The 20643-nt window shown below is 37.8% G+C and overlaps 1 protein-coding gene across 3 annotated transcripts in view; it reads left to right on the top strand.

The window, feature by feature from the left end:
• The first annotated feature begins 1592 nt into the window (after positions 1-1592).
• Positions 1593-20643, top strand: part of cpeb2 (cytoplasmic polyadenylation element binding protein 2) — a 53625-nt gene continuing 34574 nt past the window's right edge. Inside the window, exons 1-3 of one of the 3 annotated variants that reach the window (XM_088628365.1) lie at positions 1594-2559; positions 3286-3393; positions 11549-11830. In XM_088628365.1, the coding sequence (XP_088484491.1) occupies positions 2101-2559; positions 3286-3393; positions 11549-11830 (849 nt within the window). In that variant the 5' untranslated portion in view covers positions 1594-2100. Of the gene's footprint in view, positions 3394-11548; positions 11831-20643 lie in introns of all 3 variants that reach the window. The other 2 variants (XM_088628349.1, XM_088628356.1) reach the window with 2 other exon arrangements.

The raw sequence follows: 20643 nt of genomic DNA, 5'->3' as shown, positions 1-20643 counted from the left end.
GACTGAATGTAGCATCTTCTATTACAAACTCTTTATTAAACTTTAAGTATAACATTGATGCTCACAATTATTCATAATCCAACAGCAGTCCAGAGGGACTGCCACCTTTACAAAAATCTTTCTAACCTATTATGACCTCACTTTTGGGGTCAGGTCTGCAATATTTCTTAAATGAATTATAAATAATTAAAAGCAGCCATGTGGCATTTGGTGAAATGTGTGCAAAACAAAATTAGAAATAAGGTTCTACTGGCACACCCGCTGAAATGTCAACTAGATTACTGAAATACTGTTGAGAATCGACATTAGCATAAGCACAAAAGAAAGGTTACAAACAAGAACAAGCCATTTAATCAAAGATCAAGTTGCTTGAGATTATTGCTTATAAAGGCACTTCATAATATAAAGTGCATTATTTAAGACATCTTGCTTGGTCCCATCTTGTTGCTCCAAGGATCTTATTAAGCATGCTGTATACTGTACATTTTCTATCAAATCAAGGGGGTTCATGTGGAAGACATATTGACATACAAAATGTAATAAAGAGGGATTAAACAATCTGAAAATAACATAGTGCGTTTAAGCGGAGGAATTTATGTATTGTGTATCTGAAACAAAACAACTTACATTTATCACTAAATTCAAACTATGCATAAGAATAACCAAACAATATACATTTATACTATGCACCTGTGTAAGTTTAATGACAATAAAGTTGAATTGAATTTACAAAGGGAACAAACGATAACTTGAAAACCGTTTTTAAAAAGAAAGCAAGAACATTAGTACAATATTTTATTTACACTTCCATTTTTCATTAATTCGCTGTATTATTCATTTTAATATTAAGATGCAAGTCCTGCATCCATTGTTTTCTAAGTATAACCCCACTAGTGCTGCATACAGACAGCCTTTTTGAGTGCTTTACTGAAGAACACAGTACGTTCTTCACACGAACTGCATCACCAAAAATTTCAGTTCTTGATACTAGAACCTGTAATTTTTGGCTACAGCTTCTGTAATGGACTCTTCCCTGACTACAAGTAAATCTGATCTTTTAATACTAATATATATATATTTCTCTTCACTTTGGTCAAAACTGTTTTCCCCCGTCACATTGTTGTCATTAGAATCTTTTGAGGTTTTCACAACATTTCAGTTTGCAAAGGTCTTATAAAAAATAAAAATATTATTTACCGCAATACACATTTTATTTTGTGCATTACTATTACTAGTCATGCGTCTTGTAGAACACTAAAAGCCACACATTAACTTCTGTCCTACAATGTAGTTTTCCCTTGTTTCCTTTGACTGTCTTACAGCGTTTCTTAAACTGTCCCCATACCCCTGCATACAAACTCTGCTGCACATGAACTAATATTAATTCTTCGGATCCGAAAAAACAATGCAATTCATGTATTATAACCAGTTTTCAACCTTAACTGGCAGCGAATCAGTTAATTCCCGGTTTAATCCCAATTTTTCCCACGGCGCCAGATAAATGCGTCCTTTCCACGTGTGACGCTACGTCAATACTATGAGAAGAAAGATAAAAGGAGGGGAGGCTTGAAACGGAACTGTATCTGCGCCTACCTTCGGAGGAGCCTGAAAACCGCATAAGGCAAAAAGACTCACGCTTCCCTTGCTAAATATTCATAAAGTCATGACGCGGCACTGCAGCTTATGAATAATGAAAATAATGACGTAAAGAATGCGGCGCTCTGCAGTTAGTTGTGGTGTTTAGTATTTATAAGCAGAAGGCGGAGTCGGGAATAAATAATGACGTTATCGTGACGTACATTCCGGGGTTTTTATTGTGCTGTGCTGCAGCCGAACCGGCAATGAGAGGAGGGGAGATGAACGAGTAAACTGGGGAGTACAGTAGTAATAGGACTGAGTTAAGACAGAAATATAACAATAATTAAAAAAATAACACAACATAAAGGCACCGGCCATTAAATAAAATAAGAACGAACGACGCAATTTATACCCTCCCTCTGTATTTATATTGTAAAATACTTTAAAAGATTATTTTGATATATAAAAAAAGGAAATCGTATTTTTTATTTTACATTTTCAAACATTTTTTTATATAAATAAATGGGGGATTACGGGTTTGGCTTGTTACAGACAGCTAATTTGAACAGCAGCTCTACGTTCTTTGGCGGAGGCGCTTTCAGGTCGTACGCGACTTCTTCCCCGGCTTCGAGTGCCCAGTTCTCCCCTCTCGCTCCCAGCAGCTTCTCCGCTTCCAGCAGTAACGCCGCTTGTGTGTCCCCTCTGTTCCTGTCAACTTCTGCGCATCATCAAAACATGCAGGATGAGCTTCTTCTTGGGGTGACAAAAACAGCGCAGCAGCAGTCCTCGGCCACCGAAAAAAACAACAGCAACGTCAACAAAACCAGTCAGCAAACCACCACCAACAACAACCCCGATTTTGGCAACCCGCTGGGACAGCAGCAGAAGAGGCTGGACTACAACCACCTTAACCAGAACCAGCAACAGTTGTCCGATTTCAAGCCAACTGTAAATCAAGACCAGTTTGGGCAGCCGCAGCAGGTCAGTGACCTTCAGCTAGACCGAAAAAAACATCAGCCGATAAACCAGCAGCAGCCGACTGAATTCAGCAGCACCAAGCAGCCACCCCCTCCGCCGCCGCAGGGAGAGTTCAGTCACCTGGCTCAGCAGCAGCCGTACCCAGCCCTGAGCCGCCAGCAGCAGGGATCCCCCGATTCAGATCAGAACAACTGCGAGCGGAGCCCGGACTCAAGCCCCATTCAGACCAGCACCTCGACTATTGACGAGATTGCGGTTTCCGAAACCAATGTGGTGGTTGCTGCATCGCCATCGCCCTCTTCCGTGAATCCCAACAAGGTTAAAATCCAAATGGACTCTCCCAGTGCCCACCTGCTCAATAACGGCAATGGCAGCAGCACTAGTAATATGTTGCCAGGAGGTCTCGGAGCCGGTTTCACAAATCTCCAAAATCAGGAAATGGCATCTCCTCAGCAGAACCCCGGGAGCTCAGTTTCCCCGTCTCTGCCCGGTTTCGGAACCCCTTGGTCAGTCCAGACTAGCTCACCCCCGCCACCAGTTTCCAACTCTAGCAACCCAAATCACGCTAACCCAATGAATCAGATTCCCAGCAGCGAGCCAGACAACAGTTTTTACCCGGGGATCCCTTCTTCCATCAACCCTGCCTTTTTCCAGAGTTTTTCGCCGGTTTCAACTAATCCCTGCGCGGGGATTAATGTGCCAGGCTTTAACAGCCCTTTCTCTCCCCAGATTAATTTACCTCAACAGCAACAGAACAGGAGGTCCCCAGTCAGCCCCCAGCTGCACCAACACCAGAGCGCATTTCTCCAGCAGAGGAACAACTACAACCACCATCAGGTAAGGGGAGGCGGAGGGGGGTCCCCCTTTTTTAAAAATTTATTGATAGCGACATATTTTGGGAGCGGAAAACAATCTTTTAGTCGATTCATAGCGTGTAAACCATATTTCCAAAACACAGTTCTGTAAACTGAACGGTGTTGGTGAAAAATTACTAACGATACATTTTTTGTTTACTGTGAACATGGTCTGTACGTGAGGGCATTGGATCATTCAGGACACAGGCCTTTGTCACTTCAGCTGTAACACTATATAAACTGTGCAGGTGAATGGTATTTTACTGAGTCATAAAAGCATGTGCACCTGGTCTAAAACAATGAAACTTCCAGGTAAAAAATGTAAAATGTGATGGTTAGGTGTTAAGTACTGATTTTTTTTTCCAGTTTGGTACTGGGCAGAACAAAACTTATGTTTACTGTATAAAAACAATTCAGTACTATATTTCAGAATATTTGTCAAGTGACATTCGATTTTGTAGCTTTAACACAACGTGACCCAGACCTTTTATTCACAAAACAACAGACGATGGTCATTGTTGACCAGACTGTAATGGAATCAGTCAAAAATGTAACGACAGTTTTTCTGTTTCTCATTGTTCAATTGAGCCACCATTGCAGAGTCTCTGCAAAAACTGCTAAGAGCACTGAGAAGGCAGGACGAGATTCCTTGTGTTACACCCTGCTTTGTAACACCCAGATTAGTCTTTGACCAGAAGTCTCAATCAGGATGTACTTGCCACACCTCTCAGTCACCTGTCTGAGGAAAAGAAATGTCTTATTTTACTACAGGTAAAATGGACCGCCCTAGAGTTCAGGTCTTTTTTAGTGCTTGTTAAATTGTTATGCATTAAATTGCAGGTATCATTTGTGAGGGAGGTTTCCTTTGCTGTTATGTCAGCTCAGTGTACAGTATAATTGGTCCATGAGTCATTCTGCGGCAGTATAGTGATATGAAAAATGAATAAACAAAGCAGTTTTTGCCATTTTTTTTAGTTTGCTGTTGAAGAATAATACATTTAGTGGAAGTATGAGTTTACCTCTAGTCTCTTCTGCATCTGACTGGTCATTAGTTGATCAGTGCCGTGCTGTTGAAACAGAACCAGAACCAGGGCAGAGTTCTGATCGAAAATGTAGATTTTGTGATCTGATGTAAATAAACGCCTTACTGCAGAACTGTCTGTAGAGTGTATTAGGGATATGATGAAAGGAATTCCGTTAGCTGACAAGCTGTCATGAAAAGACATAAAATACAAATAAAGATGATGTGGACGCAATTTACATTCAGACATGTATCTGTCTTTTTGACCTTAATGCATGTTAGCACTGCTAACTAGCACCATCTGTTAAAGTAAAAATCCCATATGCTACTTGTCATTATAGCAAACCAATTTCTATCAGTTTTATTTTTAGAATTTATTGGCAATAGCCTAATACAACAATTAAGAACAAGGCAATTGGCCCATTATTATAGTTCACTCTTAAAGTGGGCCGCTTTATTTGGTCAGTTTATTTTTTTTTTAGAAATTGTAAGTTTTTTAGAACTGTACAATTCTTTTCAGGTTTGTAATGTTTCAACAAATTAACGTGGTAGCTTCAAGTTATGTTTCTCATTGTTTTAACATAGTACTTTCTGTGCTTGTGATACATTTTCAAGACGCACATAAGACTCACTCATATTATTAAAAAAAAATGAAGATCCTTATTGTTTTGTTGAGAGCCCATCCAAACTCATATTATTAAAAAAAAATGAAGATCCTTATTGTTTTGTTGAGAGCCCATCCAAATATTATGGACCAGAGCAATAGCATTGTTTTTTGAAAGAGACAGCTGTTTGTGCAAGTTTGCGGTTTAGTGATAGACTGATGAGTACTGGCTTATGAGTGCCAGATTCGTCGTTCTGGTGATGAGCAGGTTGAAACACAGGGTCTGTGGGCAATACTGTAACCTCATTTACCGACAGCCAGGTATTTACTGTAGCAATTAAAGACTGCGAGAGACAAAGTCTTTCCTTTAATTTAGATACCTCTTCTTTGAGTTATTAAACCGAATCTTTCTGAGGTTAAGTTTGAGACTAGGTTGTATTTATCAGGTTTGTAAGGCAAAGACCTCTGCTGAGTTGTTGGAAGTGAGGGATTAACCACTAATCCCTCTTTTTAATGCATCTCTCTTCTACATATATTCTGTTCTATTCAGGAAAAAAGGGCTTGTGAAAAATCTTTTTAAAAGGCAATTGTATTTTTTTTGTCCATCAATCATTGTTACTTTTCTACCAAGTTCATTGGTGAAACATTACATGCTTCATTCTGGGAGGATTCTCCAACATTCAGGTACAATGAGACTTTAAATATTTCTTTAATCTGTGCATAGTCTGTCAGATAACAGACTAAGAATACCCACAACGTACATAGAACATTTCATTAAAAACAATAATGGAAGAGATGTTCAGTTCATGTTATTCTGCATTCAAAGTTGGCGGATGTGTTGATTAGTTATTGTAGTTAAACAAAACATTTCCACACTTTAAACACCAACATCAACTCACTGCATAGTGCTGTCAAATTGGACCACTAAAGGCTAGAGAGTGAATCATGATTTGACCTTCTAAGGAATGAATAAGATCAGCCTTTGGCAGCCTGGTCTGATTTGGATTCCAGTGCTTCTGCAGGACTAATCATCTTTTATTGAGTACTCAACATCACATCTCCATTTATTTCAAATAATATTAACCTTTAACTAGAAAACACAGGGATGGGTTTTGTTAAGAACATAGGGTTGCATTGCTGCAAAGGTGTCGAAAAACACCACAGGTGAATGTGTATGCGCTCAAATATAAGCAGCAAACGTAATTGGGGACATTGCTGTAGGCTATACAATGGAGCTAAACAGCAGTTCTTTTTCTGAACTGAAATCACATGCGCAGGAATGTTTTCTCCCTTTTTTATTATTAAAGCTAATTAATGACGAGTTAATGTGATTGGTTCGCTAGTTTGCAAATAGCATTTCATAGATTGGTGATATGGGCTAGTTTTATGTGCGGGTTAAGATGCAAAGGGGTTAAATTGAACGCACTGAATTTCTGTTGTTCTGTGATTTGTGAAAACAATATTAATGCAGACATGAAATGGAAGGACAAAAGACTGCTCTACAATCCGTCTCCATTAAAGTCTAGTTGCTGTATGGCCTACAGCAGCATAATGGTTAAATACTTGTCCTAAAATTGCTCAGAATGATTCTAATTGATGTTGACATTACTTAATTGGTTCGTACTGTGCATGTAAGTTGTGTTCATCTTAATGCAAATGAAGGACCATGGTTGAAAAATGAGCATTTAATCCTTCTCCTGTGCCATAGGGTGCATCTCAGAGTGGCTGAAGGCCAAGGCAGTGCCACAGTGCTCATATTCAATGGACCCATGCTAACATGTACTTTATTTATAGTGTGAGAGAGTAGTTTAGTCTGGTTTTGTTTCTTTAATCTGGGGGCCCCTGTGACTGACTTTTCTTTTAATCTATTGGGATTAATTCATTGCTTGTGAAAATCTGCACTGTTGGTGACTACAAAGAAGTGGGTGAGGTGTCTTTGACAGAAATTCATCAAGAGTCACCTTTTCTCATAACACCTTCATCTTTATAATTAATTTAAAAGTTGTTCAAGAAAAAGAGGATTGCCTTTTGGGTTCATGAAGTGTTACACACTATAGTGTATCATCGCTAGCCATGCCTTGCTCCCGATATATTCTCTTTCTGTTCCAGCTAATAATTTTTATACCTTTACCAGCATTTTTAAATGTTGTCTTTTCGAAACATGCATGGAGCTTTCAGTTTTACTAATCAGCCCTAGTAATAAATCAACATTTCCGATTTTCTCCTATCATTATTATTCTTTTTAGAATTAATCCTGTCATTATAGAAATCTTGTTAGTGTTTTCTCTTCATATTTTGCATGTACATTCAAATGTAAGCACAAATTAACTTTAAAAATGAAGTCTTCTGTCTTAGGTCATCTAAAGGGAGATGGACAAAATGGCAGCATTTCAGTTACTATTTTGAGGTTGTTTGGATTGTTTTGTCATGAAGAAAACTTGGTGTGAAAATTGTACCTCAAAATATGGCTTTTAAATTGTCTGAGTGGTCATGTTTTTCAATTGAGGTAGCCAATGTCGTACTTTAAATCCCTAAAAAGGCGAGCAGGAGGCATTACATGTTTTGTCTACAAAAACTAAACCTTCCGGAGAAAGGTTTGTATTAAATATTATTGCTATGAATCTTCCTTCACGGGACTTCAGTTCCAAAAACCACACTAAGAGCACTGTTTTGACATGGTTATATAGTGTAGGATAGCCGCACTCTCTGAGATACCGGAGCACTGGAAGCTGCAAAATTGGAGAGAGCTGGCTTAGCACCTGGAAGGGCTAGCTGGGAGAAATAACCATTTAGAGGGATAATGGCCCTTACAGTGCAGCTGGAGCTATCCAGAGTTGTAACCGCGAGTTAGTAACAGCACAATGTGCATGAGTGCACGAATCCCCCAATGTGTTTTAGAGGTTAACATGGGGAGCAGGTGAGACGGCAAATGGAATGAGAAGACAATTAGTGTAAAGAATATTACTGTACTAGAGAGTATTTTCCATATTTCTTAATGATGGCACTACTTAAATTAAAAGCAGAGCGCATTAATACACACTAGGACACAAGAGTATAATATACACTTTAAAAGAGGTAAGCCTATCATTAGGGACAGTAATTTTCATTTTTACAGTTACTATTACCTCTTCAAACCAATTCCAAATCTGTGAATGTAGAAATGGGAATTGACTTTAAAGAGGGTACTGGAACTAACAAAACTGCCCCTTAGTTATCACTGAGTATTAAGTATAATTTAACAATTGTGCTTAATACATTAGTAAATGACTGTATTTCAGATACAAGATGTCTACAACTGGGTTGAGACTGTTCTGTTTTGTGGTAAAAAGTTGTTTTTTTTGCTTGCTTAAAATTCTTTTTTTTTGCCTGAAATGTGAACTTGCTTTACTCTTTTGAAAAATTTGTGGTCATGAAGAGTACTGTGGTTGTTAATGACATTATTGGACGGAATTGTTTTCTCATTGTGATTTTTTTCTGCATTTGATAGAATCAGATCTGGCACAGAACTTGAAAGAAGAAGCCTTTAGTTTTGTCCTTCCATTGCAGGGATAGAAGTGTCTTACAGCATATTACTAAATTTGTTTTCAGCTACTAAAAAATAAGAGACCTTAGGTATAGCAAGCTGCTGTCGTACTGTAGGCTTTCTTTAAAATCATCTTGTTAAAGCAGGAATATGATATGCTAACTGAAAATTAAATTGTGTTATGTGTAATGGTGGACAGAAACATGAAGTAACTAAATCCAAGGCGATATTGCTTTCAATCTTCTGAGTCTAGACTTGACTAACACATAGTGATTACATTTACCGCCAACACCCTATCTAAATATACTGTGCACAATTTTAGATTTGCATATGGTGTGGTATATTCTACTTATTTTTATATGATTCTGTGGAAGTCTAGATTAGACTTATTGATACATATGAATTATTGAAAATTGGCAAGTTTATGTTAAATGAGGTATATATAAACCAGTTTTCTATTTGGCATTGTTATTGTAGATATTTTGTCTTGGCAGACAGATGATTACAACCTTTGTATTTAATCAGTTAAACTAAAAGTAGGTTGGAATATATAGTTTACTATACCTTGTATTTCTTAGAGACTGTCACTGTACCAAATGTTTTATGCTTAGTTTAGATGTTTTTCTAAATATAGAACATGGCGTTGAGAGAGATTTCTGTATTTTACACTAGCATATGTGTGCTGCTGTACTCTAAAGTGATTGACTTAAATGATATAATGTGTGCTGAACTATTCATGACTACTTTGGAATTAGGACAGTCTTTCCTCTGTCCTCATCTGTACTCTGTATGCTACGGTACGTGGTACAGTTTACAATGCCAGCTGTGAAAATTGTTGTTTTTAAATCAGTACCTATAACGTGCTACCATCAAACCTTTCCCAGACACTACCAAACAGTTTCCATTTGATTTAAATTCAGATGGAGTCGTCAAGGTAACATATGTTAAAAGAATGTTTTTGTGATTTGTTCTTGAGACTCGCCACCATCGTCCATTTTCCAGTTTTCACTGTGTATTGTTCCAGCACACGGATAACAGGCTTCCAGCGTCTGAAAATGTTTTATAGAGTAGAGTGAGAGGTGATGCCAAACAAATAGTTGGTTAGCAAGCAAAAGGGCACTCCTTGGCACAAAGCTTGGGGATTTTTTGTTCAGGATTTTTTTCAATTCAGGTCTTATACCACAATTTATATAAAATACACTGTACGTATATTCTGGACCTGTTGAAGCTTATGAAGTCCAATGTGTTGACCTTGTCAATGCCTTTGAAGATTTTGAGTACTTAGCTTGCATACTTTCCTACATTATATACTGTGTATATGGTAGTGAGAGAGGGGGTTGTATTTCTGGAGGAGGTTGAGATGCTGTACGTTGCCTCCCGAGAGTGATGTCTTAAGGAGACCACAGGGAAATGGGAATCCACTCTGCATGTTTTTTCTCAGTATTTCTTAACCAATAAAAATTGAGAACTTGATAAAGCAAGCAGAAAAAAAATATCTTAATACCAATAAATAAATAAATGGATTGATCAATGAAGCCATTGCTTTTATCTTTGAATATAAAATTTGTAAAATGCTATTAAGCTACTTATACCAAAAGCTCATTTTGTGGCAGTATCATAGTTTCCTTGTGTAAGATTTTTTTTAATTTATGTTTGTTTCAGCTAATTATAGTGATAGTATATATGGTGGTATAGTGATTATAGTGGCATTTCGGTGCTTGGTAAATTGCTGAAGATGGTATGTTTTTCAAGTTGGATTCGAAAAACAGATTTCCTTAACTTTGATGTTCTTTATAATTGTTGATGCAGTAGGATTGAGGCACAACATTTCTGATAAATATAGCAGACTTTGCTCATTCAAGTTTCAGAATGGCTGACATCTTAACCTAATTATTTTAATTAGACTGAATAATTGTACTCACAATTGCTAAAATTATTGGGAATTAAAAGAAGCAATGGAGTCTGTGAAGCCTGATGCTTATTATCATTAGTTGGGTCATTAAAGGGAAATGTAACGTCACATTTGTGAGCAATGTGATGGGGCCCTTTGTTTCTATAATGTCTTATTTCATTTACTTCCCCCTTAATGCAAGATGGATGCCAAGACTTTCTAGGAGTATTTCATTATTAATGCTGAAATCCTAAAGGACATCACACATTCAGATCTGGGCTATTACTCTGAAAATGGTTGCAAATATTTAATGAAAGCATCCACCCACCCAAACCCTCTCTCTGCCAGGGACTAGGCTTAGAAACGAAGCTGTGCAAATGATCAGTATTTTGAAGTTTTGACCTGAGGTTATGGCAGAAATACACACAACATTGTAGACTGGTTGAAATCATTGCGGTTTTCAAAATTTGCAATGCATGTATCATTGTATGAGATGACCGAGTAATGCTTTTTGAGTATTTGCTCTGTTCTTTGAAATTTACCTGAAGTTTCAGGGGTGTTGTGCTTTATATGTGCACTAATTACTGGTCTTCTCTTAAGGCCTATGGATTGTAAGAACAAGTCCCTCTGAGCAAACAATACCAGAGGGTCAGGATCACCGCAAATTAACTTAGAATAGATTCTCGGCACAAGGCAGTTGCTTTTGACAAAAGCTGTATCATGTATAGAGTTGCCAGCATTTCTTGCTGCGAGGAAGGGATACAGCATTAACGTAAAACCTAAATCTTCTTACCCAAGAGGTGAGCAGAAGAGGGGCTTGAATTCTCCAAGGCGGAATGGCCTAGCAGAGAAAGCCCTCAATAAGAGGGATTAAACTGCTCTAGCTGAGTCACAGGGCCCCCCTCAAAGAAATAAAGCTTTGAGTGTAAGTCTGTCTTCCATTTGTGAACCGAATCAAACTTTTTAATACCAACACAGAAGAATATGTTTTCCTTTTTAGGTCCTCCCTCCCCCCCACTGTATAGGCCTAGCATTTGCTTTTTTTCAGTTGTGTCGCGGTGGAGCTCTGACATCTGTCCCCGTCTGTGTCTCCCCCCAGCCCATCATGAAGCAATCCCCCTGGAGTAGCAATCAGGGAAGCGGCTGGAGCTCTGGAGGGATGTCTTGGGGGGGGGTTCATGGCCGAGACCACCGCAGGCCAGGGGGAATGGGCATCCCAGGCACCATGAACCAGATCTCGCCCATGAAAAAGCCTTTTTCCAGCAATGTCATCGCGCCGCCTAAGTTCCCAAGATCTGCAGCCTCACTCACACCGAAATCCTGGATTGAGGACAACATTTTCCGCACGGACAGCAACAGCAACACACTCTTGCCCCTGCAGGTGAGTTTAGCAGCTCAGTTTCCACAGTTTTTTTTAAAACATGCAATTAAATCCATCCTCAAATAAAAAAAAGGGAATTGGATATCCTCAAAAGGCATGTTGACTTTTTTAATGAGAATCTCATTGAAATAATCTAAAGTACAGAATGATTTAGCTCTGTGAGATTAAGAATGTAGGTGCAGCACTTGCATCAACACTGTCGATTAAATAGGCCTCTTTGTTTTAGACTAGGTGTGGCAGAGACTGAGAACAGGTTATTTGGCAACTTTGGGAGGATCTTCTATACTGAAATGTGAAAAGCAAACATTGCCGTTCAAACAGTTTTTAAAAAGTGCATATTTTTATTGAACTTTCCCATAAAAATGGAATTTTAACCAGAACAAGGCCGTCAAGCATGCTGATTAAAAAGTTTTGTGGAAACAAACATCAAGCCTTGCGGTGTTCTTTCTAGGAATTTTCCATAGCTGGGTGCAAAGCACTGTTTCTGGGCAGTTGTTCACTGGGATAGAATTAGTTTTTGTTTTCTTGTCCAAAGTAGGGTGGGTCTTCCAACTTTTCCTCTTCCTTTCAAAACATTGCTTTCAGTGAGGAACTCAGCTGAAGCAAGCATGAGAGTAAGCTACAATAAGTAAAACAAAAACATTTTCTGTCATTTGACATTATGACTAATATAAACCATAGATTATTTTACAAGTGCTGCTCGCCCACCTGAAGTGGCCTGGGAAAGTCATTGGGTTTCCCTCACAACATGAAATTAATCATTTAAATAACAGTAGAATGAGGGTATGTTTATTATATGTTGTGCAAGTAAATGTGTAAGGTTTCTTTTACAGTATTGCAACAATTGCAGTTACTCTATTTGCAAGGTAGTGCAATGTTTGTCAAAGGCATTATTCATGTCACACTTGTCAAGGTTTCCAATAGTAACTTGGCTTACGTGGAAAAACTGATTGCATGGGTGTTTAGACCAGAACATGCTGAAGCAATAAATGAGGCCTTAACAGTGTGGTGTGCTGATGCATGAGGATTAAGTGCTCTGACCCACTAATCTCTTAGATCAGTGGACCCAGTTTTGTTATACAGAATTAATGCATCAAATACAGTGTGGTAAAAAGTAAATACACCACCTTAAGATTATAAATTGTAACATACAGTTCTAAATATATGGCCTTCATCTTGTCCTCACCAAGTCATCCTAGTAGATAAAATTAATCGCCTTTTACAATTTACACAAAATTCTACTTTGTCATTATAAAATGATAAAAATCAGCCCCACGTTCAATATTTTTGTCGGAAAAAGTAAAAGCACTCTTGATTCAGTAACTTGTGGTACTCCCTTTAACTGGTATAACTTGAATTAAATATGAGAGTTGATCAGTCTGTCACATCACCAATTTTGTAATATTTGAGGACTTTCTTGTATGCACAACACTCTTCAGGTCCCACCACAACATTTCTATAGTATTTAGGTTTGGACTTTGACTTGGCCACTCCAAAATCCTGAATTTCTTCTTTGAGCCATTCTGTCATAGATTTTTGTGCTTTGTATCTTTGTCCTGTTGCATGATTCACTTTCAGTCCAGCTTTAAGAGTTTAATAGCCAGGTCCTAAAGGCAGCAACGCAGACCTAAACCATCACCCCATGACTTCCTTGCTTGATAGCTGGTATGAGGTTCTTCTGGTCAAATGTGATGTTTTGGCTAAACATGTCCACCTTTGACACATCTGTCCAGAGCACATTTATCTTGTTTTTCAGTCATGTGCTGTTTTATAAGCCATGCAGCAATGTTCTTCTTGGACTGCAGGGGTTTCCTCCAGGCTATCCTTCCATGAAAGCTTTTATTATTGAATTTTTTCCTGATGGTATATTCCATGAACTCTGGCATTTAGCATAACAAGGGAGGCCTCTGGATCCCTGGATGTAACCTTGGGGTTCTTTGCGATTTCTAGGAGCATCATACAGTCAGATCTTATAGAGAATTTGGGAGGACAGCCACTCCTGGGTAGATAGGCAATGGTCTTGAGTTTTGTCCATTTGTAGATCTTATTTTGCTTTGGAATGACGGACTTCATACTGTTTGAAAATGGTTTTGTAACCCTTCAGAGGCTGATAAGCATCAACAGTTCTTTCTCTGAGACTGTCACAGATTTCGTCTGATCTGGCCATAATGTGTTATAACAAACCTGAATGCTTCTCGGGCAAAGTGTCTAACAAAGTGTTTGATTTTTATATACAGGTAGAATCACTTCCTGATGATCAGCTAATCATTTGTTTTGGTGCTCTTGATTCTACATACCCTCTAAATTCAGATGGTAGGAGTAAGCTTGTGCTCAAATATACCGAAATAACCTGAATGCTGGCTGATTTAAAAAATCATGATAAAGTAGATTTTTTTATCTGTGAAATGAGGTTAGTTTTATCTACTATTACAACTTGGGGAGGACTAGGTGAAGGCCAAATATGTCTCAGTATGTTAAACATTAAACACTCTTAAGGGGGTATAGTTAATTTGTCATCACACTGTAAGTGCTGCAGCAACAGATTCCTCTACTTTTCTCTTACTACCTTTTGTGCCATAAAATGGTGTATGGGACTATTTATTAAAGCCAAATATGTCACTCTTAAGTCAGATTTAAGATTTGATACCTCAAAAAAATAAAGCTGGTTGTTTGGATCATGCAAAACTGAACCCTGCAACTTTAAACAATTTTGGACAGGAATTTGGAAGTGTCACAAATGCACATCTGCTTGTATTAAGGAGAAAAACATTACTAAGTGGAAAAATATTGGAACCCATAAGGATTTCCTTAAATGGTAAGTGGATTGAAATGACCAGTTTTAACTGTGTACACCTGCTTCATATATCCATCTAAAGGAAAACAATTGGCTTGAATATGAACCATTTCTGGTTAGAGATTGATCATATTCTGTGTTCTGAGCCCCAGGCTAGTTCACCTCATTTACTGCATCAATTGTGCCAATAAGTATATACAGTGCCTCGCAGAAGTATTCAGATCCTTTAAAAGTTTTCAAATGTTGCTGGACTGTAAATACATACACATCTTTTTCCAATCAGTATTTTTATTGCAAACTCACATGCTCAAACATTAAATTTTAGATTTTTTTTTTTGTCAGCAGATCTCTTAAAGTTAAAAACTGAAATATGCTGCCTGCATAAGTATTCAGGTCCCTGTGCTCTGGTAGCTCTAAGTTCACATGGGGGAAAGAAATTGCCCTAATGAGGATATAATTGGCCTACCCAGGCTGTTCCATAAAACTTTCCATCCGATCAAGCAGGAGACTTGTTAGGGAAGCCACTGAGAAGCCAACAATCACTTTGAAAGACCTACAGAATTCACTGGCTGAGAGAAGAGTAAAGGTGCATGAGTCAACCATATCAAGAGCTCATAACACTGGCTTGTATGGGAGGGTGACAAGAAAGAAACTGTTACTCAAGAAGAACTATCTCAAAGCCTGTCTGGACCTTTCTAGACAGCACGAGAGTGGTCCAGCTACGACTTGGGGAAAAGGTGTGTGGTCAGAGAGCTTTTTTGCAAACCTAACCTAGCCCCTGCTCCAAGAAACAATATCCTTACAGTGAAGTATGGTGGGGGCAGCATCATGTGGGAGACTTCTCATCAGCAGGGACTGGGAATCTTGTTAGAATTGAAGGAAAACTGGATGTACAAAGTCTGGAGAAATACTGCAAGGAAACTTGTTTCTGTGTGCTACAAAAGTAAAGTTTGGGAGAATTTTCACCTTTCATCAGGACAATATGCACTGCGCCAGAGCAATTGGAATGGCTCAAGAATAGAAAGGTGAATGTCCTCGAGTGGCCCAGTCAAAGTCCCAACCTCAACACTGTCGAGAATCTGCACAGTTTAAAAATTGAGGTCCAGAAATGCTGTCCAGGAAACGTGAATGAGCTGGAGCAAATCTGCCAAGCGGAGTTGGTGAACATCGCTGCTAGCAAGTGTGCAAAACTGGTAGACGCCTACCCCACAAGTCTTCAAGCTGTTATTGCAACACAAAATGTCTCTAAAATATTTAAGTATGGCATCTGAATACTTATACAAGCAACATACTTTCAGTTTTTTGATTTTTTTAAGATGTATATATTTTTTAAAAATAACTAATTTTGTCTTTAAAAAAATTTAAAGTTTGAGTATGTGAGATTGCAGTCAAAATAAAGATTGGAAAAAGATGTGTAAATATCATTTGTAATCCAGCAACATTTGAAAACTTTTAAGGTTGTGAGACTTGGGGGTTTCCCCAGTCCCTGGACCTGACTCTCCTACCTGAAGGTTTTCTAGCCAAGCTCTTTATTTAATTGCTTGATTGGAACCTTTGTGAGTGTGTTACATATGCAGTGCAGTAATTAAAATGCAAAAAATCTAAACAATTGACAAGTTAGAATTAGTCTTACTAGGTCAGTTGAGGGTCAATTATGGAACAGCTCAGCTGGAAAAAGGCATGTGGGTTACCAGGACTGGAACTGGGATCTCAGCGCTTATGTACTGTAGTTGGCAGTATGTTAATGCCATTTTAATGAAGGTGTCAAGATGGTTTATTTAACAAAATTAAATCTCAGGAATGCTCAGTATTTACCAAGTCTAGAGTTTTTATTAAAAAAAGCAAACAGTTGATTCCATTTGTGAAGGCCTGACTACACAGTTTCCAGCACATACATATCGGTCAGGTGCCTGACTCACTTATCAACCATGTAATTCAAACCCACAGTAAACCAGCATTACTTTAATCAACATTTTAGCCTTGTTTTTACCAGTTTTAAAAGGTGTGGTGAAAACAGCGTTCCATTGAACATCCAGGTCTCAAAACACCCTTGTCTGTGGCCTTCTAGGATTTTTTATGTGCTGAACACAGTGTTTCATTGATAACTCACTGACTCACCCACTTTATCTAGTAGATGGTTATGGGAAAGTTGGAGCATATCTCAATAACCAGTGGGCTCAAGGTGGGACACACCCTGAACGGGTCGCTGGGCACACACAGACACAAATGCACACACTCGCAGTAAGGCCAATTTTCACAGAAGGCAATGAACATACCAGAATGTCTTTAGACTGGGAGGAAACTGGAGCACCCAGAGGAAGCTCAGGCCAACACAGGGTGAACATGTGCAATCCCACAGATGGCACCCCAGGAATTAAATCTAGGGCCCCAGTGCTGCAAGGCAGCAATGCTAACTGCTACCCCACCCTGCGACCCCCCATTGATAAAACCTGCACCTGATAAACTCAACTGATGTATTTTTGGCCTCTCTCACCAAAGGCCACCTGGGAAGCGTGGTATGTAGCCCCTTGAACTACACTTCTCAGTGGGGATAGTCACACAAGATAGAAGACTGCCGCACCCTGATTCATGATAGGCGCTCTCTAGAATTATATTCCATACTTTGTCACTGGTTAAAATGTAAAGAAATGCTTTATTGATCATTAAGTAGTAAACACGGCATTTATGATCTCAAATTTGTGATAACCCATAATTTATTTTTTGTATGTTCAAGAGCTGTCCCAGAGTGTTTAATCCAGTCTGGATTGCCCATTTTTGTATCTAAAACATTAGATTAATTCTCAAATTGTAAAGTGCATTTAAACCAGATATTCAGTGAAAAGTCATCATGTAGAAGCAGTGGGTGTTTAGCATTTCATCAGAAGAAAGTTAGAGAAAGTAATGTTAAATGACTCCTTAACTGTTGCTGTTTTGGTTTCACTAAGGCCTGTAGTACAGTAAATAGGTGTGTCTGGTCTCAAATCATACTGTTGCATCATTAGACTTTTACTTAGTGGGTAGCGCAACCAGCGTCCCACCCGAGTGTTCTGAGCCATTTCCCTACGTATTAAAGAGGGTTATTTTTTTAAAATAGTTTTAGTAGTGATGAAGTGCTGCCAGTAATTAACTGAAGAACACAAAAAATCTGTAAATTCTGTGTTTTATATCCTAAAGTTACACTTGGCTGAATACTGTTACTGTATCAGGGCTTCAGACCAGAGCTTACAAGAATTAACTGTAAGGTTGTTTTATTTTTTCCATGGGAAATTGTCTCATCTACAACAATAGCAGTAAAGAGAACAGTTTTTTTCTTAAATGTGAATATCTGATGTTTTTCTTATAACAGTCTCAGCGGAAGAAAGGGTATGCTTGTATAAGATATTTATGTTTCTCTGTCATTGCAGAGGTGAAATTTTGTTTGGGGAGCGTTTATTATGTGTATTGTACTCCCCAAGGCCACCAGGACTATTTTTAGACTGTGTTGTGGCAGAGCTGAATTTGCTTGTCATTTACCTAAAAGTAATTGTGCACATTTAAAGGGGCAAATTGAGTAATGGATATCTTCCATTGAAAAAGAGAAGTGATTATTTTCAAAAAGGCCTTGACAGCTATCCTTCAAATACACACATACCAGTTGTTCCATACAGCTGATTTAATATTCTTTCATAGAATGTTATTTACAAATTTGACAGACCCTTTTATCCAAAGTGACATATTTTTTGCTTTTGTTCACCAGCATATTTCACTGGAACAATACAGATAAAGTAACTCGCTGAAGGGTGTAACAGCAGTGGGAAACCTGGGATTTGTACGCACAATCTCCAGATACAAGTTCAGAACCCTAACCACAACTGCCCATATTAAAATGCTGCCAAGCTCGTAGAATTTCCTAATCTACAACATTAAAAGCAATGTTGCCGGTGTCCTTATTTATCTCTTAAACCAATTTCTGTTTATATTAATAAAGTACAATTCAGTGCTTGATGACAATCCTTGTCATCACTTCATTTTTTATCAGCTGCATATAATGACTTTTAGATGTATAATTTACGGTAATGTGTTTAGTTACCAGAGTTTCTCAGTAGAGGAAATAGAGATTTTATGCTGTTATCAATTCAAAAGCCTCAGTCTGAATGTTCCTGATCTTCTGAGCAGTGGGCCCCGCTCTTCATTCTTCCCTCTTTTGGGTCATTTAAAGCAGCCGAGTTGTCACATGTGATAATTGATTGCTTGCACAATTTGGTTCATTAATAAATCTGCGAAAGTCTGCATTTTACCAAAAATGGTAGAAGAGTCTGTGAAACGTGTTACCATTAATTTTAATTTACAATGCATTGCCTCATCTGCCATAGAAGCAGGAAATCCTGTTTCAGGTCTCGTGGTTTTCATGTTTGTAATATTTGTTGGAATTGTGCCTTTAGATTTCACATCTTTTAATATTTTTCTATCAAAATATAATCTTTTTTTATTTTTTAAATAGTTTTAAAACTTGACTTTCTATTATAAGTTCCCCTAGCAACACAATACTGGATTTATTTTAGAAATTATTATAAAAATAAACATAACAATAATCTGTGTTTGTCCAATACTGCTACAATAAAAGGAGACATTTTTTTTAAAACCTTGAAGAGATTTCTTAATGGACAGGAGAACGTTTAAAAAGTGAGATGAATGTGAAATGTATTCATTAGACAATAACAGATTACTCATGTAGACACCAATGTTTCATTTAATATGGCTACAGTTACAATAACATGCATTCTTTAGAAAGCAAATCAGGTACTAAATTTCTAAACATATGTAGTTTTTCCTAAGGGCAGAGCTGCACTTTTGTGGTGCACATATTTAACACATCAGTTGGAAAACCCAATGTACCTCATAGAGTACATTGCAGTGATACATTAATTAGTACCTAGTAGTTTGGTTGTTTTTTTACAATAGAAAAAATATCTTGCATGATTCTAGTTTTATACTTGCACGCAGAGTGACACTAGTACAGCTGCAGGATTCTAGACATTTACATCCATATTTATACACGTTTATTTCAAATGGAAACTGTTCTCTATAAGACAAATGTGTAAAGATGTACTGTAGTCCAAGCTAGAAAGACTAGTACAGTACATGATGGGATCTTACATGATGAGATGCAAAGTGCAACAAACATTGGATATTAGTATTTATATGTATATTTTCAGTTATCTTTCTTACTTCTGTAATTTACTTCTGTAATAAACTTGTAACTTTATAAGTCAAGAATACTACTGGTATTCTTCGTGTTCAGTACTGTATCCTCAGAGTTTCCATAAAAGGTGAAGTATTTCAAGTGTCTTCTCTTAAAGGTGCAGACACATTTTACTGTTTGCCTCATTTGATGAAGTTGTAACTTTAATGAGCTTAAGCTTTCATAAGGCTGTATTAATGATTTTTGAGTTATCAGGCCTTGAACAAATATTTTTGAAGTTTCAGGTTTTTTCCAAAATAATTGTAATTAAAATTGCCATTCTTATGCTTCCATTTAGCTTCTCTTGCTCATCCTTCAATTTGTAATGGGGGAGCCAAGAGCTAGACAGTCCTTGAAAGTTTTAAATGGGAGACTGCTGTGGCATCATTTTCTTCGTTGGTTCTAAATCAGTTTCTCTGTGTTTAAAGAAGTCCTTTTTATGGTGGAAATGGCATATTTCTCCATAATTTCAAAGTAAGTTTGGTCCAGGTCTGTATGCAAAGCCTCCAACACATATTGTTACATTCACCCCCTTCAGGACTTTGAAAATGTCAATTGAATTGCTCTGTGCTTTAAAGGCATAATATTCTTTTAATCTACCTGCTTGTGAATTCCAGACTCAAATCTATTTTCTGATTTCTAGTGTGTCTTATAGAGGTCAGACCTGAATCTTGATGTAACTTTGTCTTCCTCATTTTTATCACATTGATAATTACCCTGTACTGCCTTGTTAAAAAAAAATCTTTGGTTCTGTATGAATGCCCAGGCCTTTTTTTCTGTCAACCCTGTTCTAATTAC

This window comes from Lepisosteus platostomus, chromosome 1, assembly GCF_059453375.1.
Source record: "Lepisosteus platostomus isolate fLepPlt1 chromosome 1, fLepPlt1.hap1, whole genome shotgun sequence".
In the NCBI taxonomy this organism is placed as follows: domain Eukaryota; kingdom Metazoa; phylum Chordata; class Actinopteri; order Semionotiformes; family Lepisosteidae; genus Lepisosteus; species Lepisosteus platostomus.
Note: the sequence above shows the minus strand (reverse complement) of the source record. Positions and strands in the feature narration are given on the sequence as shown.